General features: G+C 47.5%; 1 protein-coding gene across 1 annotated transcript in view; it reads left to right on the top strand.

The window, feature by feature from the left end:
• LOC135556793 (protein unc-13 homolog C-like) overlaps nucleotides 1-15,755 on the top strand; it is a 197,187-nt gene that overhangs the window by 109,778 nt on the left and 71,654 nt on the right. Inside the window, exons 18-19 of the mRNA XM_064990238.1 lie at nucleotides 648-781; nucleotides 4,020-4,105. Of these exons, the coding sequence (XP_064846310.1) occupies nucleotides 648-781; nucleotides 4,020-4,105 (220 nt within the window). The remainder of the gene's footprint in view (nucleotides 1-647; nucleotides 782-4,019; nucleotides 4,106-15,755) is intronic.

Here is a 15,755-nt window from a genome sequence, read left to right as displayed (position 1 = left end):
ATAATAATAAGGCAGAACAGTCGAAACTGGAGCAGCAGCACGGTCAGGTGGACTGGTGACAGCAAGGAGTCATCATGTCAGGTAGTCCTGGGGCATGCTCAGGTCCTCTGAGAGAGAGAAAGGTAGAGAGAGAGAGAGAGAGAGATAGAGGGGTGGAGAGAGAGAGAGAGAGCGAGAGGGGGGTATAGAGGTAGAGAGAGAGAGAGAGAGGGGTGGAGAGAGAGCGGTAGAGGGAGAAAGAGAGAGGGGTGGAGAGAGAGAGGGGTGGAGAGAGAGAGGGGGAGAGGGAGAAAGAGAGAGAGAGGGAGAGGGAGAAAGAGAGAGGGGTGGAGAGAGAGTTGAAACAGCAGGTCCAGGTCAGGGTAGGAACTCGGGTGAACATATCAGGGTGTGCACGCATGCCATCATCAACCTGCACACACACACTCTGGGAGGAGATGGGCTGAGGTGTCAATCTGAGATGTCAGGCCATGTCTTGAATAAACATGAGCTGCAGGCTTAGCTTGCCATGCAAAACTCTCTGCTCTCTGTAAAAGTCTACTGTCTGTCTGTCTGTCTGTCTGGGATTACTGAGCTCCACCACAACCTTCATCTCTGCTTCTCTCTGTCTCTCTCTCTCCACCCCCTCTTCTTCTATCCCCCTACAGGCCCGTAAGCAGAATCTTCCCCGGGAGGAGCAGGGTCCGTCTATAAAGAACCTGGACTTCTGGCCCAAGCTCATCACTCTCATGGTGTCTGTGATCGACGAGGATCGCACCGCCTACACCCCTGTCATCAACCAGTATGTACAACATTGACACACACACACACACAGTGATGGATCTATTTTGAGATAATGGCTCTGGGATAGCTGAGGGCATAAACGGCTAGTGAATAAGCAACAGAAATCAGTGAGAGAGGGAAAGCAAGAGAGAGATGGAGAAAGTGTGTGTGTGCGTGTGTTTGTGTGTGTGTGTGTGTGTGTGTGTGTGTGTGTGTGTGTGTGTGTGTGTGTGTGTTTGCGTGTGTTTGCGTGTTAGCGAATGCATGCTTGTTTTTGTGTGTGAGAGCTATATTAGGGAAAGTAACACATTGAGAGGGAAATTGACCTTATCTGCGCAAAAAGCCTTTAACGTAATTCCTGTCATTCCATCGCTGGATAATTATCCCTGTGACTTTTCACAATTAAGGGCTGACTGGAAATCTATAATATACAAAATAACAATTTATCTGCACACGCCTCTTCCTATCTCTCTCCCGCTCTTCTTTCTCTTTCTTCACTTCCCCATCACTCTCTGTTTTCCTCACTACCTTTATCTATCTCTCTTTAATTCAATTCAATTCAATGGGCTTTATTGGCATGGGAAACATGTGTTAACATTGCCAAAGCAAGTGAGGTAGATAATATACAAAAGTGAAATAAACAATAAAAATGAACAGTAAACATTACACATACAGAAATTTCAAAACAATAAAGACATTACAAATGTCATATTATACATATATATATATATATATATATATATATATATATATATATATATATATATATATATATATATATATATAGTGTTGTACAAATGAGTAAAATAACACAAGGGAAAATAAATAAGCATAAATATGGGTTGTATTTACAATGGTGTTTGTTCTTCACTGGTTGCCCTTTTCTCGTGGCAACAGGTCACAAATCTTGCTGCTGTGATGGCACACTGTGGAATTTCACCCAGTAGATATGGGAGTTTATCAAAATTGGATTTGTTTTCGAATTCTTTGTGAATCTGTGTAATCTGAGGTAAATATGTCTCTCTAATATGGTCATACGTTGGACAGGAGGTTAGGAAGTGCAGCTCAGTTTCCACCTCATTTTGTGGGCAGTGTGCACATAGCCTGTCTTCTCTTGAGAGCCAGGTCTGCCTACGGCGGCCTTTCTCAATAGCAAGGCTATGCTCACTGAGTCTATACATAGTCAAAGCTTTCCTTAATTTTGGGTCAGTCACAGTGGACAGGTTTTCTGCCACTGAGTACTCTCTGTTTAGGGCCAAATAGCATTCTAGTTTGCACTGTTTTTTTGTTAATTCTTTCCAATTACTGTCAGGGCCCAGGTCTGACAGAATCTGTGCATAAGATCTAGGTGCTGCTGTAGGCCCTCCTTGGTTGGTGACAGAAGCCCCAGATCATCAGCAAACAGCAGACATTGCCAATTCGTTGATATATATGTTGAAGAGGGTGGGGCTTAAGCTGCATCCCTGTCTCACCCCATGACCCTGTGTGAAGAAATGTGTGTGTTTTTTGCCAATTTTAACCGCACACTTGTTGTTTGTGTACATGGATTTTATAATGTCGTATGTTTTACCCCCAACACCACTTTCCATCAGTTTGTATAGCAGACCCTCATGCCAAATTGAGTCGAAGGCTTTTTCGAAATCAACAAAGCATGAGAAGATTTTACCTTTGTTTTGGTTTGTTTGGTTGTCAATTAGGGTGAATACATGGTCTGTTGTACGGTAATTTGGTAAAAAGCCAATTTGACATTTGCTCAGTACGTTGTTTTCATTGAGGAAATGTACGAGTCTGCTGTTAATGATAATGCAGAGGATTTTCCCAAGGTTACTGTTGACGCATATTCCACGGTAGTTATTGGGGTCAAATTTGTCTCCGCTTTTGTGGATTGGGGTGATCAGTCCTTGGTTCCAAATATTGGGGAAGATGCCAGAGCTAAGGATGATGTTAAAGAGTTTTAGTATAGCCAATTGGAATTTGTTGTCTGTGTATTTGATCATTTCATTGAGGATACCATCAACACCACAGGCCTTTTTGGGTTGGAGGGTTTTTATTTTGTCCTGTAACTCATTCAATGTAATTGGGGAATCCAGTGGGTTCTGGCAGTCTTTAATAGTTGATTCTAAGATCTGTATTTGATCATGTATATGTTTTTGCTCTTTATTCTTTGTTACAGAGCCAAAAAGATTGGAGAAGTGGTTTACCCATACATCTCCATTTTGAATAGATAATTATTTGTGTTGTTGTTTGTTTAGTGTTTTCCAATTTTCCCAGAAGTGGTTAGAGTCTATGGATTCTTCAATTACATTGAGCTGATTTCTGACATGCTGTAACTTCTTTTTCCGTAGTGTATTTCTGTATTGTTTTAGTGATTCACCATAGTGAAGGTGTAGACTTTTCTGGGTCTCTGTGTTTTTATTTGGACAGGTTTCTCAATTTCTTTCTTAGATTTTTGCATTCTTCATCAAACCATTTGTCATTATTGTTAATTTTCTTCGGTTTTCTATTTGAGATTTTTAGATTTGATAGGGAAGCTGAGAGGTCAAATATACTGTTAAGCTTTTCTACTGCCAAGTTTACACCTTTACTATTACAGTAGAACGTCTTTATCTATCTACTATCTATCTCTCTTTATCTATCTCTCTTTATCTATCGAGCTACCTTTATATGTCTCTCTCTATCTATCTACCTTTATTTATCTCTCTTTATCTATCTCTCTATCTATCTACCTAAATACCTTTATCTATCTCTCTCTTTATCTATCTCTCTTAATCTATCTCTCTATCTACTTTTATCTATCTATCTTTGTCTATCTCTCTTTATCTATCTCTCTACCTATCTACCTTTATCTATCTCTCTCTTTATCTCTCTACCTTTATCTATCTCTCTCTTTATCTATCTCTCTTTATCTCTCTACCTTTATCTATCTATTTTTCCCTCTCTACCTCCCTGTCTCCCTTTCTCCACCTCTCACATATAACACCCTCCCTCTATCTGGGTTTCTCTCTCTCTCTCTCTCTCTCTCTCTCTCTCTGGGGTTATTAGATCTTCAGTTGAATTCTTCCTCTGAGATTCAACCAATTTATCCCAAATCTCCAGTGACACCCTATTTTCTGTCCAACCCACTTCCACACTCCTTCTGACCAGAGCTAGGGATTGGGGTGCTATTCGAGACAGAAACAGGCAGTCTGAGTGTCCAGTCAAGCTTGTGATTATGAGGAAATGAGTGTGATGTGGATCCATTGTAATTCCTCCCACAGATTTCCCCAAGAGCTGAATATGGGGAAGGTCAGTGCTGAGTTCATATGGAACCTGTTTGCCCTGGACATGAAATACGCCATGGAAGGTTAGTAGGAAATGCTATTGATCTGTCAAAACCCTGTGTGTCACTTCTCTCTGCTCTCTCTCTCTCTCTCTCTCTCTCTACCGTTCTCTCTCTCTCTCTCTCTCAATCTTTCTTTCATTCTCTCTCTCTCTCTCTCTCTCTCTCTCTCTCTCTCTCTCTCTCTCTCTCTCTCTCTCTCTCTCAAACTTTCTTTATCTACCTGCCTCTATCTCTACTTGCTCCCTCTTCTCTCTGCTCTCCCTACCTCTCTCTTTGCTTTCTTCCCCAGAGCTAAAGTAGGGCTTTCCTTCGGAGGACACACTATACTTATATTACTATCTAAATCAGAGTCATGGTGGCAGGCTTTTGTGACGTGTGTGCAGAGTTTTGGGTGTGTCGTGGGGGCGTGTCGCTCCAGGTGTGAGTGTGTTTCCGTGTTGCAGGGAGGACACTTTCAGTGTTGCACACGCTCACATATCTCCTCTTACCTTGCCCTCCTCCTCCCTCCTCTTACATAAAATCTGTGAAAACAGATGACCGGTTTGACCATAGCACAAAGTTGTTATCTCATTATAATGGGACCTGCTTGCATCATTATTGGATATTAAGGTTTTGCATGTAGGCATTCTATTTCCAGAGGTTTAAGATATTAGATTAGGGCATTCTTTCCCATACATCATAATTGCTATAACACCACAATTCTTCAGTGGTTTTATATTAGCTATGTATTTTAATGGAGAACATAAATCTCAAATAAACCTGAACTGGGGCTGGGCATCTGGCGGTGTGCGTCGGACTGCAAGCTTGCCTGCCTGCCTTCATGCGTGAGTGCGTGTGTGTGTGTGAATGTCCCCAGTCAGTGCTATTAAGAAAGCAGGTCATTGTGTGTTAGTTCCATCTGTTTGGAGGAGAAAGGAAAGCAGTGACCTCACCAGTGGCCAGTCTTTTTTATGAGCGTGGTGTCAGAATGCACTTACGTTTCCAAAATGGGATTGTTACACAACAGAACAGTTCACCCACACTGACCTCAGACCAAGGTACGCTGCCTGCTAATGATCTATTGGCTATAGAGCAACTTGTCAATTTCAAATTATTTTTTAACAAGTTGTTTTTATTTTCTAACAACTGTTTGAATTGAGGTGTGTTCCGCCCATTTCACTGTTGCGGACCGTTTCTGTTTGAGACATTACTGAGCCAGACAAATTTCTCTCTTCGTTGAGAGCCCAAGCACAAACGTTTTCCTCCCTGGCACATTTTCCAGCTGGCGTCCACATTGCCTTCACTATAAATAATAACTTTGGACATGTGTGCGTTCCTATCAAAGTAAGTGTCACGTCCTGACCATAGAGAGCATTCTATGGTACAGTAGGTCAGGGCGTGACTGGGGGTTAGTCTAGTTTATTGTTTCTATGTGGGGTTCTAGTTTTGTTTTTCTATGTTGGTGATTTTGTATGAATCCCAATTAGAGGCAGCTGGTAATCGTTGTCTCTAATTGGGTATTATATTTAGGTAGCCTTTTTTTTTCACCTGTGTTTGTGGGATATTGTTTATGTGTAGTTGCATGTTAGCACACCATTTTCGTCACGTTTCGTTTATTTCTTTATTGTTTCGTTGTTGTGGTTCACTTACTTTAAATAAAAGATGTGGAGCCCAGATCACGCTGCACATTGGTCCGAGTATGATTCCAACGATCGTGACAGAATATCCCACCAGTCAAGGACCAAGCAGCGGGCAACGATGGGGAAAATAAGTTGTACCTGGGAGGAAATAATGGAAGGACAGGAGATACTTCCTTGGCTAGGAGTCACAGAGGACGCAAGGAGAGAAGGGAGAACAGCAACGACGCGTGGTTCGCGGCCACAAGGAAAGCCCAAAAGACTGCCCGAAAAACATTTTTGGGGGGGGCACACGGGGTGGTCGGCAGAGCCGAGGTGTGAACCAGTGACAACATGGGAGGAGGTAGAGAGGTGGTTGGTCGACCCAGGGAGAGTGCCACAGCCCACCTGGGATTCAATAGAACAGTGCGAGGAGGGATGCCGGAGAATGGAGTTGGCGAGGAGTATGCGTTTGGAGGAGCACGTTACCAGTCCGGTGCAATCTGTGCCGGTCCCACGCATCAGGCCTCCAGTGCGCTTCCCCAGTCCGGTACGTCCTTTGCCTGCTCCTCGCACTCGCCCAGATGTACGCCTCCACAACCCAGTATGTCCTGTGCTAGCTCCTCGCACTTACCATGCGAAGTGTGACATCGTTCCGGTACAATTTGTGCCGGCTCTACACGTCAGGTCTCCAGGGCGCCTCCACAGCCCAGTGCGTCCTGTGCTAGCTCCTCGCACTTGTCGTGTGAAGTGTGTCATCGAACCGGTAAACTTTATGCAGGCTATACGCACCAGGTTTCCGGTGCTCCTTCACAGCCCAGTGCGTCCTGTTCCTTCTCCCCGCACTCGCCCTGAGGTGCGTGTCACCAGTCCGGTGCCACCTGTACTGGCCCCATGTATCAAGCTTCCAGTGCGCCTCCCCAGTCCTGTATGTCCTGTTCCTCCTCCCTGCACTCGCTCTGATGTGCGTGTCACCAGTCCGGTGCCACCTGTACCGGCCCCACGCATCAGGCCTCCTTGTTCCCAGTCCAGAGCTTCCGGCGACGGTTCCCAGTCCACAGCTTTCGGCGAAGGTTCCCAGTCCAGAGCCTCCGGCGACGATCCCCAGTCCAGAGCTTCCGGCGACGGTTCCCAGTCCAGAGCTTTCGGCGACAGTTCCCAGTCCAGAGCTTCCGGCGACGGTTCCCATTCCAGAGCTTCCGGCGACGGTTCCCAGTCCAGAGCTTCCAGCGACCGTTCCCAGTCCAGAGCTTCCGGCGACAGTCCACAGTCCGGAACCTCCAACGACGGTCCACAGTCAGGATCCTCCAACGACGGTCCACATTCCGGAACCTCCAGAGATGGTCCACGTTCCGCAACCTCCTGAGACAGTCCACGGCCCAGAACGTCCTGAGACGGTCCACGGCCCGGAAACTCCTGAGACGGTCCACGGCCCGGAAACTCCTGAGACGGTCCACGGCCCGGAACCTCCTGAGACGGTCCACGGCCCGGAACCTCCTGAGACGGTCCACGGCCCGGAACCTCCTGAGACGGTCCACGGCCCGGAACCTCCTGAGACGGTCCACGGCCCGGAATCACCTGAGACGGTCAATGGTCCGGAACCTTCGGCGAGGGTCAACGGTCCGAAGCTTCCAAACACGGCGTCCAGAGTCCAGCTCCATGGCAGGAGCTCTCCTCTGCGCCGATGCCCAGTCCAGACACGGCGTCCAGTCCCGCTCCATGGCAGGAGCTCTACTCTGCGCCGATGCCCAGTCCAGACACGGCGTCCAGTCCCGCTCCATGGCAGGAGCTCTACTCTGCACAGATGCCCAGTCCAGACACGGCGTCCAGTCCCGCTCCATGGCAGGAGCTCTCCTCTGCGCCGATGCCCAGTCCAGACACGGCATCCAATCACACTCCATGGCAGGAGCTCTCCTCTGCACAGATGCCCAGTCCAGACACGGCGTCCAGTCCCGCTCCATGGCAGGAGCTCTCCTCTGCGCCGATGCCCAGTCCAGACACGGCGTCCAGTCCCGCTCCATGGCAGGAGCTCTCCTCTGCGCCGATGCCCAGTCCAGACACGGCATCCAATCACACTCCATGGCAGGAGCTCTCCTCTGCGCCAGATGCCCAGTCCAGACATGGCGGCGTCCCCAGTCCCGCTCCATGGCAGGAGCTCTACTCTGCGCCGATGCCCAGTCCAGATGCCCAGTCCAGACACGGCCCAGTCCAGACAGTCCCAGCCCGCTCCATGGCAGGAGCTCTCCTCTGCGCCGATGCCCAGTCCAGACACGGCGTCCAGTCCCGCTCCATGGCAGGAGCTCTCCTCTGCGCCGATGCCCAGTCCAGACACGGCGTCCAGTCCCGCTCCATGGCAGGAGCTCTCCTCTGCGCCGATGCCCAGTCCAGACACGGCGTCCAGTCCCGCTCCATGGCAGGAGCTCTACTCTGCGCCGATGCCCAGTCCAGACACGGCGTCCAGTCCCGCTCCATGGCAGGAGCTCTCCTCTGCGCCGATGCCCAGTCCAGACACGGCGTCCAGTCCCGCTCCATGGCAGGAGCTCCCTCTGCGCCGATGCCCAGTCCAGACACGGCAGGGCAGGAGCTCTACTCTGCACAGATGCCCAGTCCAGACACGGCGTCCAGTCCCGCTCCATGGCAGGAGCTCTACTCTGCGCCGATGCCCAGTCCAGACACGGCGTCCAGTCCCGCTCCATGGCAGGAGCTCTACTCTGCACAGATGCCCAGTCCAGACACGGCGTCCAGTCCCACTCCATGACAGGAGCCTTCCTTGGCAGTCCAGGCAGTGTTCAGCGTGGCGCCATGTTTGTTGACATCATAAAATGCATTCCGGTTGTCACGTAAATGTCTGCCAGACCAAAGATGCTAGAACAAAATGAAGTGAAGGGATGGTTCAATCGTCTTTTGAGTAAACTTCAGGAAGTGAATGATGGTAAACGACACACCCCATTCAACATGCATACTGCAAACAGACCCAACTCATCTTGCAACATCTTATCTTTGGTTGACATGATAAAACAAATATGGCGGCCCGCACAAAATACCCATCGCGTTTTATTCAATTATTTAGATCACTGGTGAGGTCACCCGTGATACGATGAATTGTAAATAGTCATTTCTATTAGCTAATTACGGTTTCTGTCAGTTGAGAGTTAGCTAAATATGACTGCTTGTGTTAGGTCACTCTTTCCTCAGTTAGCGCTACAACTAATGTAGCTGACATTTTACGCTTTGGATGAGAATTGTGTTAGCCTTTCACATGGACGACATAACGTTGTGAAGACTGGCCAGCTCAAACGCTAACTGTTGCGTCAATCCTAACTGGACGTTCTAAATAAGTGTTCTAATCACAGCGGATTGAGGGTACAATGCAGGGACCACTTTAGAATGATCACACCCGTGTGTTCGTACATGTCAAATGGTTAAACACTATCCCACTGCATTATCCTCATTCACTTATATACAATAACTACATGCTCGCACTCACGCGAACACACACACATCCCCTAGCATGCACATAACCAGAACGTCCCAAGTCAGTTTGTGTGTGTGAGAGAGAGAGTTGCTGATAGAGCAACAGTTTCAATATAAAGGCAGGCAGCAGTTCATGTTGTGTTTGAGAGAGAGATGGAGAGAGATGGAGGGAGAGCGATGGAAAGAGACTAAGTGAGAACAGCCTGGCCATAGAAACCGGCTGTCACAGACAAATCTGGCTACCCAGAGAGGACAGGTTGTGCTCACTCTGCCCTCAGAGAGGTCGAGAGTCCGGAACCTTCGGCGAGGGTCAACGGTGCATTTTCTCCTACACTATGGGAACTATACCATTTTCTTTCCCAAAACTGAAAAACAATGCACAGATTTTGAAACCAAGACAGAAAAGGAGAAAATTCAGTATGTATCAGGAGAAAAAACCCTTTCCGCCATATTAGCTGCAAAATACACTACATAACCAAAGGTATGTGGACACCTGCTCATCAAACATCTCATTCCAAAATCATGGGCATTAATATGGAGTTGGTCCCCCCTTTGCTACTATGACAGCCGCCACTCTTTTGGGAAGGCTTTCCACTAGATGTTAGAACATTCAGCCACAAGAGCATTAGTGAGGTCAAGCACAGATGTTTGGGGATTAGGCCTGGCTCGCAGTCGGAGTTCCAATTCATCCCACAGGTGTTCGATGGGGTTGAGGTCAGGGCTCTGTGCAGGCCAGTCAAGTTCTTCCACACCGATCTCAACAAACCATGTCTGTATGGGCCTCGCTTTGTGCACAGGGGCATTGTCATGCTGAAACAGGAAAGGGCCTTCCACAAACTGTTACCACGAAGTTGGAAGCACAGAATTGTCTAGAATGTCTAGAATGTCTAGAATTGTATGCTGTAGCGTTAAGATTTCCCTGAACCATCAAACTTTACAGTTGGCACTTTGCATTGGGCCAGGTAGCGTTCTCTGCCAAACCGAGGTTCATCCATCACTGCCAGACGGTGAAGTGTGATTCATCACTCCAAAGAACGTATTTCCAGCTTTACACCACTCCAGACGATGTTTGGAATTGCTCATGGTGATCTTTGGCTTGTGTGCGGCTGCTAGGCCTTGGAAACCCATTTCATGAAGCTCTGACGAACAGTTCTTGTGCTGACATTGCAATTTGGAACTCGGTAGTGAATGTTGCAACCGAGGACAGACGATTTTCAGCACTCGGCGGTCCCGTTCTGTGTGCTTGTGTGGCCTTTAACTTTGCGGTCCTAGACATTTCCACTTCATAATAACAGCACTTACATTTGACCAGGGCAGGTCTAGCAGGGCAGAAATTTGACTAACTGACTTTTTGAAAAGGTGACATCCTATGACAGTGCCATGTTGAAAGTCACTGACCTTTTCAGCAAGGCCATTCTACTGCCAATATTTCCTATGGAGATTGCGTGGCTTTGTGCTCGATTTTATAGACCTGTCAGCAACGGTTGTGGCTGAAATAGCCGAATCCACTAATTTGAAGTTGTGTCCACATACTTTTGTATATATAGTGTATGTAGCTTCTCGCCACACTTGCAGGGATGGCCACAGACAACTTTGCTACATGTGTCTTTCTCACTATTTATTTATTGGCCTTATTAATTTCTTACTTCATACTTCTTGTCATGTTAATTGTTACTACTCATTGAGTATTATTATTTGTATTATTATCATCAACAGTGTGCGGCATCATTGATATGATGTATATATATGTCAGCTTTTGCAATGTATGTGGTAATACGTTTCATGCCTTTTAAAGCCATTTGAATTTGAGAGAAACAGAGAGAATATTGGAGAATGAGAGAGAGAGACATTGAGAGACTGGGACAGAGAGACATTGAGAGACTGAGACTGAGAGAGAGAGAGACTGAGAGAGAGACATTGAGAGACTGGGACAGAGAGATTGAGAGAGAGACATTGAGAGACTGAGAGAGAGACATTGAGAGACTGGGACAGAGAGATTGAGAGAGAGACATTGAGAGACTGAGGCTGAGAGAGAGAGAGAAACAGAGAGAATATTGGAGAATGAGAGAGAGAGACATTGAGAGACTGGGACAGAGAGAAATTGAGAGACTGAGAATGAGAGAGAGAGAGACTGAGAGAGAGACATTGAGAGACAGAGAGAGAGAGATTGAGAGAGAGACATTGAGAGACTGAGGCTGAGAGAGAGAGAGAAACAGAGAGAATATTGGAGAATGAGAGAGAGAGACATTGAGAGACTGGGACAGAGAGAAATTGAGAGACTGAGAATGAGAGAGAGAGAGACTGAGAGAGAGACATTGAGAGACCGAGAGAGAGAGATTGAGACATTGAGAGACTGAGGCTGAGAGAGCGAGAGAGAGAGCGAGAGACATTGAGAGACTGAGGCGAAGAGAGAGAGAGACAGAGAGAGATTGAGAGACTGAGGCAAAGAGAGAGAGAGACAGAGAGACAGAGAGACATTGAGAGACTGAGATAGAGAGAGTTTGAGTTTTAAATCATCTTTATTGGGTCTGGGGGCCCACCACACAATAAATACTCATACAAAACCACATGTTACACATCAATTAAAAACACAACTCCAATTCCTCCTCCACAGTAACTAAACACAACAGCCTCTGAATACCCCATATACTCAAAAACAGACCAATATTGTTGACAAGTTTAAAATAGGCAAACTCAACCCTTAGTCTCGATGCCAACATTCCCTCCAGCATTCCCACCACATCCACAGACCCCTGTCCCCGAATACTGTTCTTTCGGGTCTTACATATCACTAATTTTGCTGCCCCTAACACAAATTAAGCAACACAACTACACCCTTTTGACTGAACCTGTACTTTGGCCCAAATATATACAGTTGGGAAGAGAGAACCTCTCCCAATGTTGAGAACCAATTAGTGATCAGGTCAATCATCCCGACCAACCTGGGACACAGTAAAAACAGATGTGCCAGAGTTTCAGACTCAGCACAGAATGGACACCCCTCCCCAACAGCAGGGTCCAGGTGTACCAGATGCGTGTTGGTGGCTATAGCTCCACCGATAAGAATTGGAAGTGTCTGTCTCATACTGCAGAAGAAGCACTGGCAAGGAGTCGCAGACCTCAATGACGACCTTCCTCAGTAGGCGAGATGATCGGATCCCGCTCTTTCTCCCAGCTCCTCCAACGATCTGCTCCTGCTCCGCATCAGATGACCCAGCTTGGTACACCCCACGACTAACAGGCATGAACGTAGGCTAGCTGAACCCAGAACACGGGACTGGATGGCAGTGTTGTGAAAAAGAGGCTCTTCCGGGACTTGACAAGGACTCTCCAAGCCTGCATAACAGACTCATAAAATGGAGTCAGGCCAGGCAAATCACCCCCTTCCAGCTTTACAACAATCTCTGGGCTGCTTGAAGCCGGAAAGCCATGATTCTAGAGGAAATGTCCACCAGGCCTTGCCCACCCGCGTGCAGTGGCAGGTACAGGGCTGCAGCTTTAATCCAGTGTATTGCAGACCAGAAGAAATTGACAAGGGTCCTCTGAAGCTCTTGTATCAGACACTTTGGTGGCTGCAAAATCATTAGTCTGTGCCACAGGGTAGAGGCAGCAAGATTATTGGCTACCAGGACCCTTCCCCTATAAGACAGCTGGGGCAGCACCCATTTCCATCTTGACAGTCTGGCACACACTTTCTCCACTACACCCTCCCAGTTATTTTTCTGAAAGACATCGGAGCCTAGAAAACCCCCAAAGCCTTCATCCCATCTCTGCCCCACTGGTAACTGTGGAGCGGATCCCGTCTGAAGCCCCCCTGGTAACCGTGGAACGGACCCCGTCTGAAACTGACCTGCCCACAGCGCTTCACTCTTTCCCCAATTGACTCTAGCTGAGGAGGCCACCTCATACACCTTTAAAGCGTTTGAGAGAACCTTAACATCCTCACCCCCTGTAATAAAAACTATCACATCATTGCATACGCAGACAGTGCTATTGTGGGACCCTTCATTACACCTGGCACAGAGAAACCAGTAAGCTTCGCTCTTAAAAAACAAAGTATTGGTTCAATCGCCAGACTATATAACTGCCCTGAAATTGGGCATCCCTGCCTGATGCCCCTGTGGACAGGGATGTGGCAACTCAAACCACCACCCACCTTCACCATACACGAGGCCCCAGCATACAGTAAATTCATCCAAGACAAAAAAAACATCCCCATACCCAAAGGCTTTCATTGTTTTAAACAAGTACTGGTAGTCCACACGATCAAAAGCCTTCTCCTGATCCAAAGAAAGTAATCTCACATTTACATCAGACAGTTTACAAATGTCTAAAACATCTCTTATCAGAAACAAATTGTCAACAATAGAGCGATCAGGTACACAGTAGGACTGGTCCTTGTGGACCAACAATCCCAGATACTCTTTCAACCTGTATGAGAGACATTTAGAAACAATTTTGTATTCAGCGCACAGCAAAGCAACAGGTCTCCAATTTTTTATGAGAGCCAAATCCCCCTTTTTTGGCAACAGTGAAAGCACCGCACGTTGACAGGATACAGGAAGAGAACCCTCATGAAAAGATTCACACACCACTTCATAAAAATCCTCCCCAATAGTCCCCCAAAGGTGCTTATAAAACTCAGATGGTAAACTATCGATGCCAGGGGCTCAGCCTGTTGAGAGCTGCATAACTACTGTAGACAGCTGTTGCAATGTAATGTCAGAGTCCAATGCGACTCTCTGCTCAGGTCCCAATTGAGGAAGACTGTGTAACAACTGTTCAGTACACAGAGAGTCACAATCCTCTGCCTTATAGAGGGCTGAGTAGAAATCCACTGCATGTTGACGCATTTCACTGTCATCCGTGGTCACCTTCCCATCAGGGAGACGAAGGCAGACCATCTGTTTACGTTGCAATGTTGACTGTCCTAGGTTTTTTTTAAGCGCTAGGAGCATCCATATCCTTGAGGGAAGCGAAACGAGACCTAATCAAGGCACCCTTCACTCATTCATGTAGAAACAACCTCAGTTCATGTCTCTTGTCCTGTAAGTTCATGACTAGTCCAGGGTCATTCTGAGTGAGCAACTTCAATTCAATAGACTTGATGTCCTGTTCAAGGGCCTTGATAGTCTCTTTAACTTCTTCTCACTCAACTGGTCTAACCCCACCGTCTTCTGTAACATCACAGCTGAACTCACACATTTATCAACATCAAAATAATCTGCCAATTTGACAGATTTCCCCAAAGTCTGATCCAGAAACCCATTTACCTCCTCTAGATCATAAATTGAGTCCTCACCAGCTGCTATCATATCAAAAGAGATATCCACATTTCCTGATCCTCCTCAGCTGAGGCCACAGACAACTGACTCCCCTCTACCACATCCCTTTCAACACTCCCCACGCCATCACTCGTACCAGGCATCTCCTCCACTACCTGGGAGACTAGCCCCACCTGAACCTCATTACTCATAGTGGGCATCTCCTCCACTACCTGGGAGCCTAGCCCCACCTGAACCTCATTACTCATAGTGGGCATCTCCTCCACTACCTGGGAGCCGAGCTCCACATGAACCCCAGCACTCGTAGTGGGCATCTCCTCCACTACCTGGGAGACTAGCCCCACCTGAACCTCATTACTCATAGTGGGCATCTCCTCCACTACCTGGGAGCCGAGCTCCACATGAACCCCAGCACTCGTAGTGGGCATCTCCTCCACTACCTGGGAGACTAGCCCCACCTGAACCTCATTACTCATAGTGGGCATCTCCTCCACTACCTGGGAGACTAGCCCCACCTGAACCTCATTACTCATAGTGGGCATCTCCTCCACTACCTGGGAGCCGAGCTCCACATGAACCCCAGCACTCGTAGTGGGCATCTCCTCCACTACCTGGGAGCCTAGCTCCACATGAACCCCCTCCTTTACCCCAGCACTCGTACTGGGCACCTCCTCCACTACCTGGGAGCCTAGCTCCACATGAACCCCCTCCTTTACCCCAGTACTCGTACTGGGCAGTTGCTCACCAGTCTGAGGAACTGGCTCTTCAGATACATCCTTACCTTCTACAACAATACTTTTCTGCTGCATAACATTTCCCTCTAATACAAGTTGCAACTCCGTGCCCTCAACACGGATAACTTGTTCCTCAGCAACAGGTGCTTGTGGCTGCTCTACCACTGTTGGCCCACCTCTCCCTACATCAGTGGGCCCAGGCATTACAATGACCACCTGCGCCTCTCCCTCTACCTTCTCCCTTTCGGGCAAACATGTCACTTATGACCAAATTTCCCACACTCAAAACACCATTGACTACCCGTACTAGCATAAGCCACATACAATCTGTTGTCATACTCCGAAGTCTGTTGTGGTGAGTCCAATAACATAAACACCTGTCGTCAAAATGACATAACCTGTTTCAAAGCCGGGTGCTTGCAACCCAACGGGACAACCTTAATTGAACTGGCGAACTTCCCAAAGCGTAATAGCTCGCGCTCCAATAGCTCATTTGGAATAAACAGCAGTACATTTGAAATCGTTACCCTTGTTGACGGAGAAAAAAGCGGCGTAACTTGAATAAACATTCCTTTAAGAAGTA

This window comes from Oncorhynchus masou, chromosome 2, assembly GCF_036934945.1.
Source record: "Oncorhynchus masou masou isolate Uvic2021 chromosome 2, UVic_Omas_1.1, whole genome shotgun sequence".
Classification (NCBI taxonomy): Eukaryota; Metazoa; Chordata; class Actinopteri; order Salmoniformes; family Salmonidae; genus Oncorhynchus; species Oncorhynchus masou.
The sequence above is the reverse complement of the archived record's forward strand: the minus strand, read 5'-3'. Positions and strand labels throughout refer to the sequence as shown.